The 23,452-nt window shown below is 39.5% G+C and overlaps 1 protein-coding gene across 1 annotated transcript in view; it reads right to left on the bottom strand.

Moving 5' to 3' along the window:
* LOC119725837 (plastin-2-like) overlaps window positions 1-23,452 on the bottom strand; it is a 48,036-nt gene that overhangs the window by 4,373 nt on the left and 20,211 nt on the right. Inside the window, exons 2-12 of the mRNA XM_038197428.1 lie at window positions 21,901-22,056; window positions 19,905-20,058; window positions 17,375-17,483; window positions 16,297-16,510; window positions 15,823-15,967; window positions 12,836-12,954; window positions 6,594-6,668; window positions 5,276-5,399; window positions 3,346-3,434; window positions 1,788-2,099; window positions 1,015-1,161 (exon numbers count right to left, since the gene is read on the bottom strand). Of these exons, the coding sequence (XP_038053356.1) occupies window positions 1,015-1,161; window positions 1,788-2,099; window positions 3,346-3,434; window positions 5,276-5,399; window positions 6,594-6,668; window positions 12,836-12,954; window positions 15,823-15,967; window positions 16,297-16,510; window positions 17,375-17,483; window positions 19,905-20,058; window positions 21,901-22,056 (1,644 nt within the window). The remainder of the gene's footprint in view (window positions 1-1,014; window positions 1,162-1,787; window positions 2,100-3,345; window positions 3,435-5,275; window positions 5,400-6,593; window positions 6,669-12,835; window positions 12,955-15,822; window positions 15,968-16,296; window positions 16,511-17,374; window positions 17,484-19,904; window positions 20,059-21,900; window positions 22,057-23,452) is intronic.

Raw genomic sequence — 23,452 nt, 5'->3', positions numbered from 1 at the left:
AAGATGGAATAGTCATTTATCAGTGTTATAGTCAATATTACCACAAGTCCTTCACAAGTCCCCAAAAGACATCACAAGTCCCTAAAAAACCTCACAAGTCCCCACAAATCCTCACACTTCCTCACAAAGTCCCCAAAAACATCACAAGTCTGTAAAAGTCCTCACAAGTTTTCATGAGTCTTCACCAGTATTCACTAGTCCCTTAAGTCCCCACAAATCCTCACGTCCTCAAAAGACATTCCATGTCCTCAAACGTCCTCCCAAGTTCCCATGAGTCCTCACAAGTCTTCACAAGTCTTCATAAGTCCCCACAAATCCTCAAAGTCCCTAAAGACATCACAAGTCCCAAAGTTCCCAAAGTCCCCACAAATCTTCACACATCTCCAAGAGTCAAAAAAGTCCTCAAAAGACCTCAAATAAATCACAAGTTCCCATGAGTCCTCACAAGTCCCCAAAAGTCCTCACAAGTTCCCATGAGTCCTCACAAGTCCCAACAAGTCTTTACAAGTCCTCACAGGTCCCCAAAGACCCCACAAATCCTTACAAATCCTAACAGGTCCCCAAAGACCCCACAAATCCTTACAAGTCCTCAAGTGTTCCCCAAAGACATCCCAAGTCCCCAAAAGTCCTCCAAAGTCCTCACATTCAATTGCACCAATTTTTTTAAAAGGGTGCATAACAACTAATGTGTTGAAGTTTCAGCTCGGTGGATGCTAAAGATTTATAGAAAACGGAGAACATGTATGCACAACTTTTGGAGTCTTGCAACTGGATTCTAAAGTTTCTAAGACCACCTTCAATGATTGTTTTCTTCCGAATGATACCATTTCAAGCGGAATAATTTCACAGGGTATTTGGAACCAGTCCTGTCTTCACTTTGAGTAATGATTTTCTCATTAAATCAGTAGGTACATGTCTACTCCATGTCATTGCAAATGTCCCAACGTGCCTTTAAATTTGCTGGTTGTAGGGGCATTTTAGGTCCGTATCTCGAGGGACACTGAACTGACTTACATCATCTGAGCTTGCAGATTCGTTGTAGTTGCCCCAGTTGACAGATTTGTCACGGATGGCATCCACCAGCTCCAGGACGACGCGGCTATCGGCAATGCAGGGGTCTTGGAAACTAGTAATGCGGGAAGCCTTGCCAGCGCTCTCCAACTAGGAAACAAAGTACGTAAGTAAGATACAATTTGAAGGTTTGCATGGGGTGAAAACAACAATAACATTAAGTTAACAGTTGCACCATGTAACAAAACTCTTTGTGAAATATTGGACACAGATGCACTATAAACAACACTTTAACCCTAACCCCCTAGGCCCTTGTTGCTTACAACCATCCTCAATCCTCCAAAATCCTCCAAAATTTTCAAAAATTTTGCAACTCCGCCTAAATTTTTCAAAATTGTCAGACAGTCCTGCCTCAAAATGCATTCATCCTCAATCCTCCAAAATCCTCCTCATCCCAAAACTTTGCACTCGTGTTTAAATGAAGGATAACCAACGCAAAATCCTTCAAATTCATCAGACAGTCCTGCCTCAAAATGCATTCATCCTCAATCCTCCAAAATCCTCTTGTGCTTCAATCACCATTCATCCTCAATCCTCTAGAATCCTCATGTGCTTCAATCACCATTCATCCTCAATCCTCTAGAATCCTCATTTGATTCAATCACCATTCATCCTCAATCCTCTAGAATCCTCCAAAACCGCCAGGAGGATTTTGGACTGAGGTGGGTTAGGGTTAATCCGTGTTCCACTCGCGCTCGTGGGATAACTAATAATACCTTTGTGTTGACGGCATCCACCACAATTTTGTCGCTGATCTTGCCATCCTGGGTTCCGATCTTGGACAGCAGACGCAGCGTGTACGCCCTCATCAGCTGCCAGACAATCGCGAGCGTCAGCTTATCGTTCCCGTCGTAGATGTCGTTTCCACCGATGCCGACCAGGGAGAACTTCATGCCCTTGCAGAGCTCCACCGCGTAGTTGCAATTCTCCACTTTCTTCATGTTGCCGCCGGGCTTAGCCAGCTTGTCCATTTTGTTGACACGCTTGGGGTCGACGAAGCTCGGGTCCCCTTTCACGATCTCAATGAGCTGGAAAGACAAAAATATACAAACTACAGTCTCTATAGTTCCCCCTTTTTCACAGCTTGCTGGAAAAAAACCCGCAAATCTTGATACATATTTCACAAATTTAGTTTATTAGATTTCCAACAACGAAGACATTTTTGTTGAGTTATGGCAATTATTTTGAAGAAAAATTGTCTTTGTTGTCACTTCTTTTCTAGGAATGTAATGGATTTAGCGTGAGGGTAGTTGTGATTTCTGTAATTTGTATTCTTTCTTTATGTGATTCTCTTTTTCTTTTTTCCCCAACAATGGTCATCCACCCACCCCCATAGACCATTATCATAATGCGGCCATCTTCATTTTTTCCAATTCAAATCAACGTGACCAAAGCGAGGCTGGAAGGAAAAATAGTCTGGTTCCTTTTGCACAAAAACATTATCATTCAGTACTGTTATTGGATACAGGGAACACGACTGAAATGGTGGCAGCATGATAAAGGTCTATCATTGACTTGCTATTCAGTACAATTAAAATACATGTATGCCTAGTTCAGCGACGGCATGTTGTTGCCGTGGTTCAAGTGAACCTGGTACCCCGCTCCTTTTGCAAGGCCCTTCTACACATGCCCATGCCCTTGATATCAAGTCTATTTCAATGGTTACCTTAAAATAAAAATCGTCCCCATGGTTCTCTAAAGGCCTTTTCACACTAGACAAATCTCGGGGTTGACGCGCATTGAAGCAGGGTTGTAAACATGCTGCGTTTCACACTTGAAAGTTTTCAACCCCGCGCCAACCCTGTGTCAACCCCGAGATTGATTTGGCCCCTGGTTGAACTCAACCCTGCTCCAGACCAGGTTAAAACTCTCGCCAGGGTTCAAAACAGTAGTAACCGAGGGAAATTTGCTCAGTTTGCATGAAACAAATGTGAACCGATGCGGGGTTGAACGCGGGGTTGAAAAATCAAAAACTCAACCCTGTGCGGCACTGTGTTCACCCAGGATCGAGTTCAACCCGGGTTGAGAGGATCTAGTGTGAAAAGGACTTAGGGATCGCACAATCTACCCGTCTCTATATGGGGGACAGGTTCGAAAAAAATAAATTGGAACTCGTGTGCATAGTATTGCAAGTGGACGTGGACAAAGTGAGCTTTTCTGTTATTGGAAACTGAATTTTGGTTTTTCAATTGTTTTCTTTGACCCACCCACATTTTCGAGAAAAAAGAACTCGAAATTCAAAATGACTGATACTATTGAACGGCTGTAACTTACCTGTAGAAGGACAAGCCCGTTACAGAGATCGGTGAAAAGTCGGTTGACATGTGGGCTGACGCCAAGACTGTTCATCCAATTCCTGAAAGCTGAAAGTCGATCAAACAGAATGAGTCAGGTTTGCGCAGTGGTGCTTCCCTGCCCAACAGCCGATTTCACGCAACAGTGCGCAACTTACGCAACGCGTAGGATTTGTGCAATAAATTTGCTGCACAGCTGTGCATATATGCATCATCAATTCCACAGAACTTGGCGTAGCTGTGCAAACTTTCAAACAATTCATCAGTCGCACCACGAAGTGGCGTATCATGTGTTCACAAAGTCCATAGACGATCCGTCACTTCGTGGTGCACCTTACAAATTTAACCCATTAGCACCTGTACTACATTGTATTACATTGTATTACTTTGTGTTTATTCACTGAAGAATCAATAAAACCATAGAGTGCCCGGGAAGTTTCGGGCGCAACAGGGAGTAAAAGGCAGGATGGTTTCGTGCGCCACAGTATTAACCCATTAGCTCCTATATTACATTGTATTACATTATATTTATTCACTGAAAAATCAATAAAACCATAGAGTGCCCAGGAAGTTTTGGGCGCTACAGGGAGTAACAGGCAGGATGGTTTCAGGCGCCACAGTATTAACACGTTAGCACCTATACCACATTGTATTACATTATATTTATTCACTGAAAAATCAATAAAACCATAGAGTGCCCAGGAAGTTTTGGGCGCTACAGGGAGTAATAGGCAGGATGGTTTCAGGCGTCACAGTATTAACCCATTAGCACCTATACTACATTGTATTACATTATTATGTTTATTCACTGAAAAATCAATAAAACCATAGAGTGCCCGGGAAGTTTTCGGCGCTACAGGGAGTAATAGGCAGGATTGATTCGGGCGCCACAGTATTAACCCATTAGCACCTATATTACATTGTATTACATTATATTTATTCATTGAAAAATCAATAAAACCAGAGTGCTTGGGCGGTTTCGGGTGCTCGGTGAGAAATAGGCAGGGCAGTTTTGGGGGCTACAGTGACTAAAGTGTTAAACTAAAGGGTTAAAATTTCGGATGAAGATAATAACAGCATTTACGACAACTGTTTGAGTATAATTTCTTTTCGGTCACAAAACGGTTGTTTCAAGAATCACCTCCGCCCACCATTTTGAAAACAGTTTTGTCTAACTTTCTTCAGAATCATGCGGCAACTCTAAAATTCGGGATTTTGTTTTTCAACCTAACAAATAAATAAAAAACTAAATAACTAGAGGTCTATGTCTGTTCAATGAACAGAACATAGGGCTTTTCCACATTACATTTTTGTATCAGTTTATGCCTTTTTCGTCCATGTACATGTGTATTTGCAGTTGAAATGTTCAATTTTATTTACAAACAATATTCCATGACAATGTCTTATTCTACTCAAAATTCCATTTTCACTACATCAAATGAGTCACAAATTTTTTTAAAATTCCGTAGACATGAACATGACGTACTGAACAAATAACTAAAAAGACTTTAGAATTTTGTATTGCTTGGTTCAAAATGCTGAAAATACATAATGACATCATCATGGTGTCACATAAATTTTCATCTACAACACATGCCTGACTAGGTTCACACAAAGTTCCAATCCAATCGGACATATACATGTAGTTCTCTAGCTATAGGACTTTATGATGACATCACATGATGCATGATGACGCATCAAGACTTCACTTGGTGAGACATGACTTTGCCCCAAGGTCTTTGCCTATGGCAACTTGGATTGATGTATGACAAAGATGAATGCCAAGACCAGAAATATTGTGCACAAAGTCTATGGGATTTGGGATAGAACAAAACAAAGAAAGAAAAAAAATCAGAACAAAAACAAAAGCTTTTCCGCAAAAATTTGATTGAAAACACCCTCGGACTTACTTTTCTCTTCTCGTGTTTCTTCAATTTCCTCAAAATCTTCATCTGGAGGCTCCAGGGCCGGGTAGGTGTTGAACAGGTTGGCTACGAAAGCCATGTTCAACTTCTGGTTGCCATTGACAACATCCTATAAAACAGTGAAGATGCAAATTGCAATGCTAACTTGCTAAAACAGCATGAGTGCATTGTTCAGGAGTCATTTCAGTTTAAAACGAAATCGGGGATAAGTTGTGGTATCTTTTCTCACACCGCGTTCGTTTACTTCCCTCGCGCTTAGGGATTTCCTCTTTCAAATAATTTTGTATTCAATTATTGGAAACTGCGTTTAACCGAATATTTGAATATCCAAAACAAACCGTTGAAGTTTAGACACGCCAGCTGCAACTGCGTGTCGCGCCAACCAAAAGTTGCACGAAAAGCGCGCGCTTAAAATTCGCGTATAGCGACTGAAAATATGGGCCGCCTTAGTGTTTTCAGTAAGTATTTTATAACTGTAGGGCTTTAACCTGCTAAAAGGATGAGACAATGAACTGCCGTCGACAAAAACTTGCTGTCAACAAATAGTGGCATCTGGAAAATTAGTATGCACCTAAACCAAATAGAGCTGCAAATATTGGTGACTACTGATTGTTGTAACCAAATCACAGTGTTTATTTGTTAAAAATCAGGTTTGTTAAAAATCATGAATTTTTTTCTTTTCTTTAAGGCCAAAAATAAATAATACTCGGTCTCTGGTCAGCGCGCGCGTCGATTTTAATCATGCGCGTCAACCTTTTTTTTTCAAATTAACACGGAAGCTACAACAGCGCCCTCTATTGCCACACCTCCTCAAATTTGTGTACCAAGGAGCACCAAGGAATGGGGAAATTGCACCAAGGCAAATGATAAAGGGCACCAAGGCAAATGATGGAGGACACCAATGTATAATGAGGACACAAAAAAGCAAAATAGTACCCACCTTGTCTGTACAATTGAAGCTTGAAAAAAAAAAAGCCACCCAAAAAAAAAAAAAACACGCGTCGCCGCATCAATTCCGGAACTTCGGTCTGACCAGAGACCGATTATTTTTTTTTTTTGGCCTAAAAATCAGATTTTTTTTAAAATTTAAATCAATTTTTTTTTTATTGTTTGTCTTTGTATGACTTATCAAAAAACCTTTGGTTAGTCATATTCTAAACATAGATTATTATATTATTCAATGCCCATCTGCAAAACTTTTAATTTCTGGACACTACTTCTTTAAACACTCTTTAGGATTATGTACTGTCATGTGCCTTGCATACGTATGCATGAATCAAACAACCCATGAGCCTGCACATACCTGTGCTGACACGAACTGCCTGCATTTCATTTTGTCGGCGTTCTCCAACATGGCTTCTGCCTTCACTAGCGGAGCCTGCAAAAAACACAAATATTTGAAACATTTCATAAGTTTATTTATTCATTTTAATAGGTCACTCCTTGACTATGATTTTAGGAAGAAAACTGTGTTTTTAAAGGTCTTGCATAAAAAAGTTCGGAAATTAAAAAAAAATTTTTTTTTATTTTTTCAATAGATTCCTCAATGGAAATGATATTTGGGGAAAAAACTGCATAAACGCCAACCCCCGAACCCCCCCCCCCCAAAAAAACACCCAGGTGTTTACATGTAATTATGATATGATATGATAATTTATTGTCCACAATAAGCAAAGCATGTGGAAATTTGCTTTCCACTAGCACTGCAAATTTAAAACATACAGGGTCAGTAAAAAAAAAAGCAAAACCCATTGTTTTAGTGAAGTTCTGCATGTAGTACTTTCAAAATATAATTCTAATTCCATGACTGACTGCGGCTTAAGTAAACAAAGGGTCTAGAGAAATGTTTATAACCAAGGGTTGCGCTATCTCCCTATCTCTTGACAATTATTCCGTTTGCTATTCCAAAAATATTGTTTTCATGATGTACCACACATTAGGATACTTTAACCAGTTAACCATTTACGGGCCCTTTACGGTTCAAGAGACTTAAATTAGGAACAGGACATGCACGTGTACAATGCCCAACATTTGTTTCGATTTGAAAGCCATGTTTGAAATACAATGATTTCACAACCAGACACAACACACATCTTTCCCACGAGAGTATACGTACACACAGCACGCTTTCACAACAAAAGTTAATAAGCGTGCAGTCATGTTTTATAACCAAATCTTAAGAAAATCTACAGAATTTTCGTACTAGTTGAGGAAAAATCTCATTCAGTTTGGAATTTGTAAAATTCAGCTGCAATCATGATAAGGGATTTTCACTGATTGTTTTTGGCTTTTCCGCATTGTTGCGGAAAAGTCCTTCTTTTTGTTCTGATTTTTGGCTTTTTCGCAATTTTGCGAAAAAGCCTTTCTTTTTGTTCTGATTTTTTTTTTTTTTTTTTTTTTTATTTCTTTTTGTCGCCAAAATCCCATAGACTTTGTACACGTTTTTTCTACACGCCACTTTTGGCATTAATCTTTGTCAGACATCATTCAAAGTTAGCATAAGCATAGTCCCTATAGCAAAGATGTGCCCCGAAGATTGACGTCATGGTGACGTCATCGACTAATTTATTATAGATTTTTGAATATTTAATTTTTCCCATAGACTTTGTACACGGAATTTAAAAAAATTGTCGATTTTCAAAGGGAATTTTTGACTCTTTGCCAGTAATTCATTCACACCAATCTTTGTCCAAGCTAAGACCCTAATTAAAACAACATTGTGTAATGATGACGTCATGATGACGTCATCCGGTGTTTATTTATGGGCAATTAAATTGTGACACTTTAAATATTTAAAAATGCATAAGAAATCAACAATACGCGTCCGCAGCATTCTTTTGCTGGCAAGTGGTAGAATAGGTTGAGGTCTTTATTTCATTCAGTGTGCGTGAAATCACGTGACCCTTGCTTCCGGTCGAAAAAGGCCAAAACCGGAAGTGGCTTATTATTTGAAAGTGGTAATAGATATGAACTTGCTTTCAACGGTGTTAGTGTCTTGGCTAATAGTATTTTTCAAATCATCTACCGATGATGTCATGCAATTTTCGAGCGCCCTCTAGCGACAGGTTGAACATTTTCAAAAATGTATTTTGAATAGATGTCTGTGGCAAAGTTTGTCGGAATCGCCTAAATATTAGTGTATATGATGACCTTGACCCACTTAAGACTTTTGCGAAGTTTTAGGCATATGACGTCATCAGACCGGAAGTTATAATGAAAAGACCCTTTTTCCTTTGAAAATTCCTGAAAAATCAACCATGGCAGTTTTTATATTTGTTTTTACTTTAATTGTCGATTTAAGGGTAGGTCCAAAACAATTCAAAGTTTTGAGGCAATAAGCTAACTCGGTCATACCCTGCGCACGCTTAAAACTTCAGGTTGACAATACCTCTGCTTTAAAACATGCACAGGGCGTCCACAATGTACATGTACATGCACGTACATTGTACATACGCACATACATCGTATGTCAGTCAGCCTGCAGCGCACGTGTGGCTGAGGTCAAATCCTGTCCACTGTGACCGTTTTAGCTGATATTAGGCTAACTTTGACAGATTAAATGTTCATTCATGCGCATAGTCAAGGATGTATTATTGATAAAAAAAAAAATCATAATGCGGAAAAGCCCTGTGTTCTGTTGCAAACAGACATACAGCTCTAGTTTTTCTTTCTTCTTCTTCTTCTTCTTCTTCTTCTTCTTCTTCCTCTTCTTCTTTTTTCCCAAAACCCCATAAACTTTGTACACGTTTATTCTACACGCCACTTTTGGCATTAATCTTTGTCATACATCATTCAAAGTTAGCATAAGCATAACCCCTATAGCAAAGATGTGTCCCGAAGATTGACGTCATGGTGACGTTATCGACTAATTTATTATAGATTTTTGAATATTTAATTTTTCCCATAGACTTTGTACACAGAAATTAAAAAAATAATTGTCGATTTTCAAAGGGCATTTTTGACTCTTTGCCAGTAATTCATTTACACCAATCTTTGTCCAAGCAAAGACCCTAATTCAAACAACATTGTGGAATGATGACGTGATGATGACGTCATCCTGTGTTTATTTATAGGCAATTAAATTGTGACACTTATAATATTTAAAAATGCATAAGAAATCAACCGTACGCGTCCGCAGCATTCTGTTGCCGGCAAGTGGTAGAGCAGGTTAAGGTCTTTATTTCATTCAGTGTGCGTGATATCACGTGACCCTTGCTTCCGGTCGAAAAAGGCCCAAACCGGAAGTGGCTTATTATTTGAAAGTGGTAATAGATATGAACTTGCTTTTAACAGTGTTAGTCTCTTGGCCGATAGAATTCTTCAAATCATCTACCGATGACGTCATGCAATCTTCGACCGCCCTCTACCGACAGGTTGAAAATTAGCAAAAATGTATTTTGAATAGATGTCTGTGGCGAAGTTTGTCGGAATCGCCTAAATATTGATGTATATAATGACCTTGACCCACTTAAGACGTGTGCGAAGTTTTAGGCAAATGACGTCATCAGACCGGAAGTTATAATAAAAAGACCCTTTTTCATTTGAATATTCCTGAAAAATCAACCATGGCAGTTTTTATATTTGTTTTTACCTTTATTGTCGATTGAAGGGTAGGTCTAAAACATTTCAAAGTTTCGAGGCGTTAAGCGAACTCGAACATACCCTGCGCACGCCTAAAACCTCACGTTGACAATACCTCTGCTTCAAAAGATGCACAGGACAGGACGTCCACAATGTACATGTACATGTACATGCACGTACGTTGTACATAGGCACATACATCGTATGTCAGTCAGCCTGCAGCGCAGGTGTTGCTGAGGTCAAATCCTGTCCACAGTGACCGTTTTAGCAGATTTTCGGCTAACTTTGACAGATTTTATGTTCATGCATGCGCATAGACAGGGACGTATTATATCACTTTTGGCATAAATCTTTGTCAGACATCATTGAAAGTTGGCATAAGCATAGTCCCTATAGCCAAGATGTGTCCCGAAGAGTGACGTCATGGTGACGTCATCAAGTGATTTATTATGGATTTATGAATAATTAATTTTCCTCATAGACTTTGTACCAAGCTTTCTCCACAAGTCTTTCCTTATACAACACTGATATATCTTAATGAGTAGTTCTGAACTTCGGCTGAGAATTACTATGAGAAGGAAAAAGAATTTTTTTTTTTTTACGCCTGCCATTTGATTGAAAATATTCCCAAGAGTTAGAATAGCAAGTAATATTTTATAAGAATGTTTCAGTTTAAAAGAAAATCACTAATTTAAAGGTGCAGTTTTTCTGCTGTGGGATTTTTAACCTATTAACGTTTTCAATCCACCATTTTCATAACTTGGCGATCTGGAATCGTCAACAAAGTTACAGCCAAGAAAGACCCTCATACAAAAATTATGCCAAGACTATGACATCATGATGACGTCATCATCAAATGATTTATTATGGAAACGTTTTCAAGCCACCATTTTCATAACTTGGCGATCTGGAATCGTCAACAAAGTTACAGCCAAGAAAGACCCTCATACAAAAATTATGCCAAGACTATGACATCATGATGACGTCATCATCAAGTGATTTATTATGGATTCATGAATAATTAATTTTTCTCATAGACTTGTACACAGCTTTCTCCACAAGTCTTTTCCTATACAACACTGATATATCTTACTGAGTAGTTCTGAACTTCGGCTGAGAATTACTATGAGAAGGAACAAGAAATCGTATTTTTTTTACGCCTGTCATTTGATTGAAAATATTCCCAAGAGTCAGAATATCAAGTAATATTTGATAAAAATGTTTCAGTTTAAAGGCAAATCACGTATTTAAAGGTGCAGTGTTTCTGCTGTTGGATTTTTAACCCATTGACTTTTATTTGTACACGTTTTCAAGCCACCATTTTTATAACTTGGCGATCTGGAATCGTCATCAAAGTTACAGCCAAGGAAGACCCTCATAAAAAAATTCTGCCTAGACTATGACGTCACGATGACGTCATCACCTATTTTTTTTTATTGATTTTTGAAAATTTACGTACATATTGTGAAGTCTTATATCTACAGAAATGTAAGTCCGATTGGGTTGAAACTTGGTATGTGGCTATACCAGGATGTGTTATAGATTAAAAATGAGGTGACGTCATGATGACGTCATCCTGAGATTTTATATGAATATTTATTTGTTTGGACCTTTTAGCCATATCTCCCGAACGCAACATGCAAAATGCAAAATGTTCATGAATATTCAGGGCATATTATTTATTAAAAAAAATCATAATGCGGAAAAGCCCTATGTTCTGTTGCAAACAGACATAGACCTCTAGTTTTTTTTTGCGCTTGATATAAAATTCAAATTACTGTTCATTATATGTTCATGGGAACAGACTCAACAGCCTGTATATTGTACTACATTGTATTACATTGTATTACATTGTATTACGTTGTACTACATTGTAATACAGGGTGAGTCAGAATGATCTGGACCCAAATTCACCATTTTGTTTGTGGCAAATAGAATATACTGAGAAAAAGTGAGTGTTTCATATGAATGGTTATTACCTTGTCTTCCACAGGAATTTTGTATTTTACAAATTAGTGGCTGTGGTGAGGAGTTAAGCTATTTTTATTGATGTGGCTCATTTTTCAGTCTGCACATGGAACTGGTTTTGCCTTTTTTAAATGTGTCAAAACAGTCACCATGACTACATGTAGGTTTTTATTTGCTATTTGTTATTACACTGCTTCATATCAGTACACAATTTCAATAAATTTGTTGAACCATGGAACCACGGTCAGATTTTTTTTGAGCGTGTGTTCTTTGCTAGCACTTTTCTTAAAAATGGTTCAAAGGATAAAACTTTCACCAAATACATGTATGTCCAAAATACTGTACTAGCCTAAAACACATCTCATTTGCACTTGTTTTGATAATTGCTAGATACCGGTATTTTTAATATTTTCTTTAGTTTGGGTCCAGATCATTCTGATTTGCCCTGTACATTCATTACATTGTATTACATTGTATTACATTGTATTACATTGTATTACATTGTATTACATAGTAATACATTGTATTACATTGTAATACATTTTATTACATTGTAATACATTTTATTACATTATAATACATCGTATTACAATGTATCTATTCCCTGATGAATCCATAAAACAATAGAGTGCTTGAGTTGATTTTAGAGGATGCATTGTGTCTAGTTTGTAGGCTGTACCCAGCATTGTTTATGTTCAGCCATGCATAACTGAGCCTTGCATTATGCTTGATATCATCCACACTGCCTCCGAATGTCATCAGCACTGCCTCAACAAATTAACAGGGATTGTTGGAGGATTCTGAAGGATTGAGGCTATAGTCAACCCCCACTGAACAAATTCAAGAAATAACGGATGATTTTCGAGCATTGAGGCTGAATCCAATGTTTACATGGTGGCAATCGGAGGATTTCTGCAAGACTGAGGATGGCTCCTAGCCAAAAGGGCCTAGGGGGTTAGGGCTAAAAATTACATGAAATTTGTACACGTATCTTACAGCATTCAGGTTAACATGATCCAGCTGCAGCTCTCTCGGCGCAATCTGCCTCAACAACGTCACGTAGACCTCAGAATCCTTGATGTCTTCGCCAAAGTTGTTGATACGACGGGGGTTTCCTAAAATAGAACAAAACAAGGCAAGCCTGGTAAAGCCAGAGATGAAACTGGCATATGGCCAAAAAATCGGAAAATAGGCCAAACAAAAATACGTGTCCGAAATCTGGGCCGCGCTGCATCACACACATGTACATGCATGTACAATACACTTCATGCCCAATTTCCGGACACCAACTCCTGCTTTATTTTCAATTCAAAACAAAACTTTACAATGAAAAAAAGATTGGTCAGTGTTTTCATTGCATAAAAACGCCTGAACTGAATTATGGTTAGAGTAATAGAGTCATCAACAAAGAAGTTCACTTCTTACTTGAGAAAGTCAAGGAAAAAAGTTCGAAAGAAAAGGGCACCGTTCATGGTGCCTTCAATCATGTCCATGATTCAACCACACAACTCCACTACTCCACTTGCATTCGTACGTGGGGAAAAATCAGGCATTATCGTCTTTCTCTTCCAAGAAATGCCAGTGAAATGTTTCGTTAATGCTCTCTTCGCTATCCTCGAGATAATCATCATGATTTTTAAAGCATTGCATTTTGTACAACTAAATCTGAAACCTCCTAAAATCGCACAACATAATGATTTTATCCACTGGGTCGTTCACAAGGCTAACCGTTCCCAGCCAGCCATGTGCTAGCGGACGGTACGGTGCGGTACGTACGCTGGTACCATTGCGTACAATATATGCACTTACGTGCGAGACAGTGATTTTTCCATGTCACCTGTCAATGTTCAACTTTTTGTCCAGCCGGAAAAGGTTCTACCGTAAAAACATTTTACTGTGTATGTTTAACTCAAAGGCAGACTGCGTGACCATAGGTCCCTTTCTTATAATTCGGGTTTCGTTTAAATGTTTTTGGAAACAAATGAATATAGAATTGTTTTCGTGTAAATTGTTTTAATGTAAATCCCAATCTTGGTAATTCAAAATGTATTTGACTTATTTTGAAACATATACACAACAGCTTTGGCACAATTCTCCCTGTTGGTCACCACTGACCTATTTAGCCTTAAAAGGAAATTTCTCGAGATTCAGATTTGGGATTTTTTTTTTTTGAGGTTCAACAAGCCAACATCCTGTCCAACAGGAAACGTATGACTCCCTTCAATTCCTCTTTCCATCGCGCTTTTGTTTTTGAACAGGAAAAGCAAAACTAAACAAGGAAATTAACTTTCTACCAGACTCCATAAAACAGTGTTTCAAATATGCCTCACTTTCTGTAAATTATAGTAAAGCTCTGGACATGACGTCATAAAATGTTCGAGCTCTCTAGCGAAAGGTTTTTATAGATGATTATAGATGAAAATTGATGTGACGACATCATGACGTCATCACGTGACAGTGACATAATTCAAAGCCCTATGAGAATATAATCGCATATTTATATGCCACCATGTATTATAAACAGAACTACACATCCTTCCTGGATGGAACTTATACTTGAAAGTTCACATGTCACATGTCACAAAAAAAAGATGCCAAAACAGCCCTGTGTTTGTCCGCAAACATAAGTCTAGTTATCTCTCTAAACAGTTTCTGAACTGGTGCCAGCAATAACTTCCTTCCTTCTTGGCAAATGCATGTATTTGCAGCCTGTTTTGATATCCATTTGGTCGTTTCTTCCTGTCTCCATTTTTGCTGAGTTGTGGTGTAGTTGTGGGATTAAAATGTAGATTTTTTTTAATTCAGTTTGAATTCCACTATTCAATTTGGATTCTGGAAACCGAATATTCGAAACCAACCGTAAAAAAAAAATTGGCCTTCCATTTTTTTGTTACACAGGCTAAGAAAACAACTGGAACATTCCATAATTTGCTCCATGGTCTGCGATTGTAACTGCATTCACTTGCTAGTGGTCTGATTGGTTCATAAATAGCCTGCCCATATGTCTGATCAGAGAGTTCCCTCGCATTTGCTCCAATATCTGAAGTGTTTTTGTAAAGGTCAAATGGTCATTCTACATTTAAGTACACTGTACTTACCAGCGTGTTCCATTTTGCACTACTTCCCCTCATACATGTGCCATGTTATAGTTGAATACCATCTACAAACCTGTCCAATGTGATAGAAATTTTGCACTACGTCCCCTACTACATATGCCATGTTATAGTCGAATAGTATTTACCGTTTGTTACATGTGATAGTAATTTTGCACTTCATGTACTTCCCATCATACAAGTGCCATGTTTAAGTTGAATACTATTTACCAGCTTGTTCCATGTACCGTAATAGTAAGTTTGCACTACTTCCACTCATACATGTGCCATAATATAGTTGAATACTATTTACCAGCTTGTTCCATGTGATAGTAATTTTACATTATCCCTCATACATGCATCCCATGTTGTAGATGAATACTATTTACCAGCTTGTTCCATGTGATAGTAACTTTACATTATCCCCTCATACATGCATCCCATGTTATAGTTGAATACTATATACCAGCTTGTTCCGTGTGATAGTAATTACTTTCCCTCATACACGTGCCATGTTATACTTGAATACTATTTACCAGTTTGTTCCATATGATAGTCATTTTGCACTTCTTCTCCTCATACATGTCATACATGTATGCCATGTTATAGTAGAATACTATTTACCAGCTTGTCCCATGTGATAGTGATTGTGCACTACTTCCCCTCATATGTGTTGTCATACATGTGTGACATGTTATAGTTGAATACTATTTACCCGCTTGTTCCATGTGATTGTCATTTTGCACTACATCTCCTCATACATGTTGTCACACATGCATGCCATGTTATAGTTGAACACTATTTACCAGCCTGTCCCATGTGATAGTAATTTGACCCTACTTCCCCTCATACATGTACCGGTATGCCATGTTATAGTTGAATACTATTTACCAGCTTGTTCCATGTGATAGTTGACCCATCGGATCAGCAGTTCCTCAGGAGACAGGGACAGCAGGGTGTTGATGTCTTCGCCTTCCCTCAGCAAGCGCATCAAACCCGGCACCTGTTGAAGATCGATCTTGGCGAACAGACCCACCTGGAAATATCAAAACAAAATTGTAGTTGTATGTAACTGTCAAATTATTGTTTAAAATCTTACTTGGCTTAAAGATAGTTATTGCACTAGACTCCCTGTGAAATTATTCTTTCTGGCATGCTGTAATTTTGAAGAAAACGATAACAGTGGGCCATTTCCAAAAATGCGTCAAGCGACACAATGTCGTCCATACAAATCGTTATTTCAAAAAAATCAAAACAATCAGTAAAATGTTCAATGCAAATTGATCATATATGCCTTTTAATGTTCACTCACACATGCAGCATTGTTAAACATTTAAAAGGAGGAATCAGAGTTGACATTCTTACACGGATGATTTGCCAGAGCAATCCAAGGACCAAATGCGGCGTCCCGTGAAGCAGATCCCCAGCACCGATGTTGACGATGTTGCAGCCGATGGAGCGGGCCGAGTTCAGGGCCAGAGTCAGGTTCTCGCGCTTGGTGTAGACATTGTTCAGCTTCTTGCCTCGGTTGATGGCGCGCTCATCCACGGTGTCCGCTACGGAATGGTTGATCATCTTGCTGCAATGTCAAGAAATAAGATCAATTATCAATGAACAGATATCCACTAATTGCTACTTTTGGTTGATGGCGTGCTCATCCACAATGTCCACTACAGAGTGGTTCAATCATCTTGCTGTCATGCCAATTATCAATGACCAGATATCCGCTAATGTTTATCCACTAATTTTGGCTTTTTGTTGATGGATCGCTCATCCACAGTATCAGCTACAAAGAGTTTGACCATCCTACTGTAATGTCAACAAATGGGATCAATTCCAGATATCCACTAATATTTATCCACTAATTCTTGTCTCTGCTGATAGCTCATTCGTCACATGTCTGCTACAGTGGCTGATCATCTTGCTGTCATGAGTGGTAATGTCCAGAAATGGGATCAATGTTAAGACAATGGCCAGATATCCACTAATTTTATCCACTAATTTTATCCACTAATTATTGTCGCTGCTGATACCGGTAGCTCGCTCTTTCACAGTATCACCTACAGAGATGTTGATCATTTTGCTGCCATGTAAAGAAATTGCATTAATTTTAAGACAATGCCCAGATATCCACTAAAAATATCCACTAAATGTTGCTTTGGTTCATGGCGTGGCCATCCACAAAGTCCTACAGCGAGGTCGATCAACTGACTGCAATGCTAAGAAATGGAACAAACTTTCAGACAATGACAGGATATCCATTAATATCCACTGATTTGTACTTAAATGGCGTGTTCATCCACAGTGTCCGCTACTGAGAAGTTGATTATCTTGCTATAATGTTAAGAAATGATATCACTTTTTTCAGACATCAACCAGAAATCCACTATTATTTATCCACAAATGTCTTTGCAGTTGAACATAAGGACATTTACTGTCTTACCACAGAAGTATTCCATCATTTATTTTCTTGAAGATGTCGTCGTTGTTTTCGTTGATCGGCAAGTAAGCTTTGCACTCCTCCTCTTGTTTCAACTTGTTGTTTATAAAATCTGGAAGAAACATAACACAAGACAAGGCAAGCCGAATTAAAAATGTTCTAGTGAACTAAATCAGTATGGCTATACAGGGTGGATAAAAAAACGAAACCAAGACACATGGATTATTGCTAATTGGAACAGAAGTAGGGCACATGTGAATCAAAGGGAGATATCCTCTGTTAGGCCAAAAAAAAAAAATATTCGATCTCTGGTCAGACCAAAGTTCCGAAATTGACGCGGCCACGCGGCGTTTTTTTTTTTTTTTCTTTTTTTCTTTTTTTCTTCAAGCTTGGATTGTACAGTACAGACAAGGTGGGTACTACATTGTATTTTGCTTTTTTGGTGTCCTCATGTACATTGGTGTCCTCCATAATTTGCCTTGGTGCTTTCGATCATTTGCCTTGGAGCAATTTCCCATTCCTTGGTGCTCTTTGGTAAAAAAAAATTGAGGAGGTGCGGGAATAGAGGGCGCTGTTGGAGTTACCGCGGAACATTTTGGAAGAAAAAAAAGATCGACGCGCATGATTAAAATCGACGCGCGCGCTGACCAGAGACCGACTTGGTTGTTTTTTTGGCCTTAGGGTTGAAGTTACTCTTTAAAATGACACCCTGATCTTGTCCTTACATTCACGGTTGACTGAGCAGTGACCAATTTTATGAAAGGGTCTATTTAGAGAATTGCGCCATTTCAATTGTGGTTTTGTGGCGTCGTTTGTCACAGAGTGAAAGGCTATGGTTGCCAATCAAGGCAGGTGGGGGAAAAAAGTGATTTCACCAGGACGTGACAGGACGCGTTCCCGACAGGTTGGCATCAATCACAGTCAACCAGTGTGAAGTTACGAAGTCATTCGCATATCTGGTAGGGGGCGGCATTTACGGGAAGTACCAGAACCGGCTACCCGAATGAAAAAAACAGGAGTACCCCTTAACCCTAACAACCCTGAGCCCATCAAGCTCCAACAGCGGGTTTTGCTTGATTTTGGCAGGGTTGGTACTGAACACTGGCCAGTTGGTGTTGGACTTTGATTGACTGGGTACCAAAGGCCCAGGGAGACCCTGTTGAATTTTGTGAGGTTCGGGGCAGAAGGGCATGAGATTTGTGAACACGTTGGAGTTCACTGGCATTTCTTCGTGGGTATGCTCACCCACGGTCCTCAGCACAGCTTGTGGTCAAATGTGCATGTACATATTGCTTTATTTTGTTAGGTTTGGTACCATCCCTATCCAATCACTCGACAATACATAGGCCCATCCATACCAAGTCAATCAAACTCCAACAGTTGGAGTTTGGCAGGTTTAATACTGTTCCCCGTACAAGGCCTGTTGGAGTTTGGCAGTTTTGGTACCAGTGCTTACAGACCTGTATGCAGCTGTTGAAATTTGTTAGGTTTGGTATACTTTCTAGTGCAAGAGCCTAGGGGGTTAGGGTTAAAGAAGCCAACGCCAAATGATGCCATTTGTTGCGATCATTTACAAAGATCCGCACGATAATACTATCACATTGGCGCATCAATACAGCAAAACTCAAAGATGTACAGTGAGCTTTGTAGCTTTACGGTGTAAACTGCAGCTTTGGCAAGCGTCCTAAATGTGACATGTGTTTTGTTTTCCCATGCGGCCTGGTTGTTATTTCAAAAATTCCCCACAAATGACTTTAAAACCTTTCATTTTCATTGTGTGACATGTACATGTAACTAAGTAATTTGTAAAGTTGGTTACGGGTACCCGATCCCATAATCTAGAACCGGTTCCTGACATTAAACATCAGGCACTCGGTTCCTGGTTCCAATGCTCAGCCCTAGTTTCCGGATCATCTAATCTTATTGTGAATCGTCGTCACGTCGTGGGTGACATGAGCATGGATGCAATTACGCTGCTTGTTCCACGATAATCCCACGAGTTTTGTAACCTGAGCATGACTTTTGAGCTTCATGTCGACGGTTCTGTCGCCGCACAAGCAAAATCGCAGGTCGACCTTAACCCTAACCCACCTCACTCCTCCAAAATCCTCCTGGCGGTTTTGGAGGATTCTAGAGGATTGAGAATGAATGGTGATTGAATCAAATGAGGATTCTGGAGGATTGAGGATGAATGGTGATTGAAGCACATGAGGATTTTGGAGGATTGAGGATGAATGGTGATTGAAGCACAAGAGGATTTTGGAGGATTGAGGATGAATGCACTTTGAGGCAGGACTGTCTGATGATTTTGAAGGATTTGGCGTTGGTTATCCTTCATTTAAACACGAGTGCAAAGTTTTGGGATGAGGAGGATTTTGGAGGATTGAGGATGAATGCATTTTGAGGCAGGACTGTCTGACAATTTTGAAAAATTTAGGCGCAGTTGCAAAATTTTGGAGGATTTTGGAGGATTGAGGATGGTTGTAAGCAACAAGGGCCTAGGGGGTTAGGGTTAAGACAAAGCTGAACTCACTAGCGAAGGCAACCTTCTCAGCTTCAGCAACGGAGTGAGTGGTCCCCTCGGCGGATGTGTCTGACGTTCCTGCCAACGCTGAGATGCCCTCCTTCTTAGAGATGGCCTTCCGGAATGTCTTAGCGACATCTTTGTTTTTGATATCACAGTATAACTGCAGACACACAGAAAAAACAAACAAATATGGATTCTTGTGTACAATGACGCATACTACAGAAAGTGGAACATGATATTTGATATTGGATCTGTTATTAGGCCAGCAACTACATGATTTATATTTTGATAAATCATAAAGTTTGCGGGGAAAACCATGTGGAAAGAAATCTCTTCTTGGAAGAAATGTGGTTCTGAAAAGAACCGGTTGGTTGAGTGCAGAACTTCACTCAACCTCCTGAGGACGGGCAGAGCACACTGTCCGAAACGACGAGTTCTACACTCAACCAACCGGTTCATTTAACCACATTTCTTCCAAGAAGAGTTTTCTTTCCACATGGTGTTACCCGCAAACTTTATAATTTATCTCATCCGCCATGCAAAGTTTCAAGTCATACAATGTATATTTTGATTGACTCATATCGTCGCAGAGCTGACATACCGACGAATCAACCATTTTGGCAATTTTGAGATTTTGTTATTTTTGTGGTTTTTAAAGGCTGCTCTTTCAAGTATTTATGCCAGAATTCTTACCGGTAATTCTTGTCTGGATTTTAAGATAATAAGATAATAACAAATACATAGTTTGACATATTGAAAAAAACAGAATTTCGCTAATATAAGGTGTGCGTTCCAACATGTCCAAGTACCAACAAATGTTATTCGTCAGTTTGTCGGACATGCGCGCGATCCTACAAACTGACGAATAGCATACAAACAGTGTGAAGAACAACCGGTTATTAGAGATTCTGTTATTTGACAAACTGACGAATACGTTTACGATTAAATAAAAACATATCGCACAACTTCTCTCATTAAATAAGTAACCTAGATGGATAAACTACATGTACGTTTCCTATTTTATTTTGAATATACGCGAAAAGGGTTATTATCAAAACATTCAGAGTGAAATACGACGCCCAGAAAAATGTCCAACTTCAAAAGTGAATTACACAAAACAGGGTAAACTTTCGCATATATTCGTCGGTATGTCAGCTCTGCGACGATATTACCAATACAGTTTTGAATACATGCAACTGGTTGTATTTTTTCATCAAATGTATCCATGTGGGAATTGCACAATGGGGAATCATGGGTTACAATTAACTGCAAGTTGGGATTTGAAATGGGGACACTGGCGTGTACAGCAAACATGGGTTCAATTGGTGGGGGACAGCCGGGGGACAAGGTCCCCCCCCCCCTAAAACAAACCCCCCTTTTTAAAGTGGGGGATATCATATCCCTTGTCACACTTTTGTATGGATCCCTTTAGTGTGGAAAGACCATAGAGCTATATTAAAATACTAGAGCGCCAACTCCTCATTCTTGGGCGCGGAGACGCTTTGAAGCCGTCCTGGGTGCAGACATTTTGAATTCATTTGTGTGTTTGTAGAACATAATCAAATTAGATGGATTGAAGTTTGAAAGATACTCTAAATGCAACGCCCAAGTAGAACGTACACAAACAACTTAAGTGCGTCATGAAGGTTTAAAAAAAAGTCACGGTTAATAATCTGCAGCAGATACGTCCACGCGTTGCGCCGTTTGCGTAGAGCAAAATGACACGCTCATTTGCTGATCGTACATTTCGGTTTTGGGCGTATCGGCTTCGATGACGCACCGGTATGGAATACAAACGCAGATATATGCAAATAGACGTACAAAATACCATACAGTGTACGTACAAAATTTCTAGTTCTCTATAGGTTTGTGAACAAACATGGATGCACCCAGCAGGCATTACTTTGTACATGAGTTAGCGCTCTAGTAATTTAATATAGCTCTTTGGGAAAGACCCACATACATTGTACATGGAGATAATGTCCAATAGACCCACACTTACACTGAAAAACTCAGCCAAATCCAGTCTTTTGTCGTTATCCTTGTCAACCTTCTTGATGAGTTCTCTGATCTCGTGACCCGGCAGATCAATGCCCACCGCACGGAAGACGTCCCCCAGCTCCTTGGACGTGACGTAACCGTTGCCATCTACATCAAACTGCAGGGAGAAAATGAAACAGAACAATCCCAAGTTATCAAAAGGACATACAATGGACCCTTCGCTGGTCCCCATTGCTCAACCCACAGGTACTCAGCTCACCGGAAAAAGGGCCCCTAAAAAGTAGAATGTCCGTCCATGTTATGAACAGTATCCTTCATGTATCCTTCCTGCATATCCAGTGAATCAGCCTACTTTAATTATCAGTGCAATCAGGGATAACACAGGAATGTCTAAAAAACAAAAATTAGCAAAAAACCTGATTTGAAATCCATCTCCCATGTCTCACTGATAAAAGTTATCAGTTGTAATTGTTAGAGTGGACAGACCTAATCACCGGTATATGTACCAGTACACCTCTTAACAGGGGGATAACATTTAATAGGCAAAATGGTGCTACAGCCATTAACCCTAAAGGTTGGTTTTCAGGGGGCACGCGAACGATTTGCGAAGGATGCGAATGTCCAAAAAACGGCAAAGTCCAACATTTGTATTTTATGCTGCAAAGGATCCCCAAACCATCGCGGGGGTTCGGAAGCATCGTCAATTATTCGCGGGCGTCGTTTTTAGTTCGGCGGGAGTTTCAAAATTTTTTTGAAATTTCTTGCGAATGTTTCCAGCATCCCGGGTGGTGTTTTGCTCGTGATTTGTTCTCAAAAATGTCTTAAAAGCTTTGTCATATGCGCAGGACCTACTCAAGACGTGCGCGATGTTCGCAAACTCTTTGTACAATCCCCAAACAGACCCCGACAATTTGGAGAATGTCTCGCGCTAGAAGCGAAGTTCGCCCGATTATTTCTCGACCTTTCCGCAAACTTTTTGCGTACTTCTTGAGACATTCTCACGAACGTTTGGTGCACATTTGGCGGCAAATCCACACCACGTTTGACCTATGCGCACGACTATTTCGCGCATTTGCTACTCTGTGTGAATTCTGTATTGTAGGCAAGTAGGTACAGTCACGGTACACACGACATTCACAGACACGTTGTGAGAACTTCGCACAAACTGCGCAATAATGGTTTACGACTCCATTGTCGGGAGACATTAGGAGAAAAACTTCTCCGAATGTTGGACTTTGCCATTTTTTCAACATTCGCATCCTTCGAAAATCGTTCGCGTGCCCTGTGAAAACCGACCTTAACTCCCTAGGGGGTTTGCAAAATCATATTGAAATTGGAGGATTCAGGACTGTTAAGGTTATTCCTCCAGTTTTAATATGATTTTTCACATAGTAGAGAGTTACCGGTGGGGTTAAACTTAACCCCACAAAAACACTTTTGTGGGCAACCAAAGCCAGCAAAATGTACGGTATGTGTCTGAAGGAAATAACTGCTATGGCAGACTTTTATTTTCAAAACATACTATATTTGTACATGTATAGTTTTGGCCATAA

The sequence above is a fragment of the Patiria miniata genome, unplaced genomic scaffold, assembly GCF_015706575.1.
Source record: "Patiria miniata isolate m_02_andy unplaced genomic scaffold, ASM1570657v1 HiC_scaffold_19, whole genome shotgun sequence".
In the NCBI taxonomy this organism is placed as follows: domain Eukaryota; kingdom Metazoa; phylum Echinodermata; class Asteroidea; order Valvatida; family Asterinidae; genus Patiria; species Patiria miniata.
Note: the sequence above shows the minus strand (reverse complement) of the source record. Positions and strands in the feature narration are given on the sequence as shown.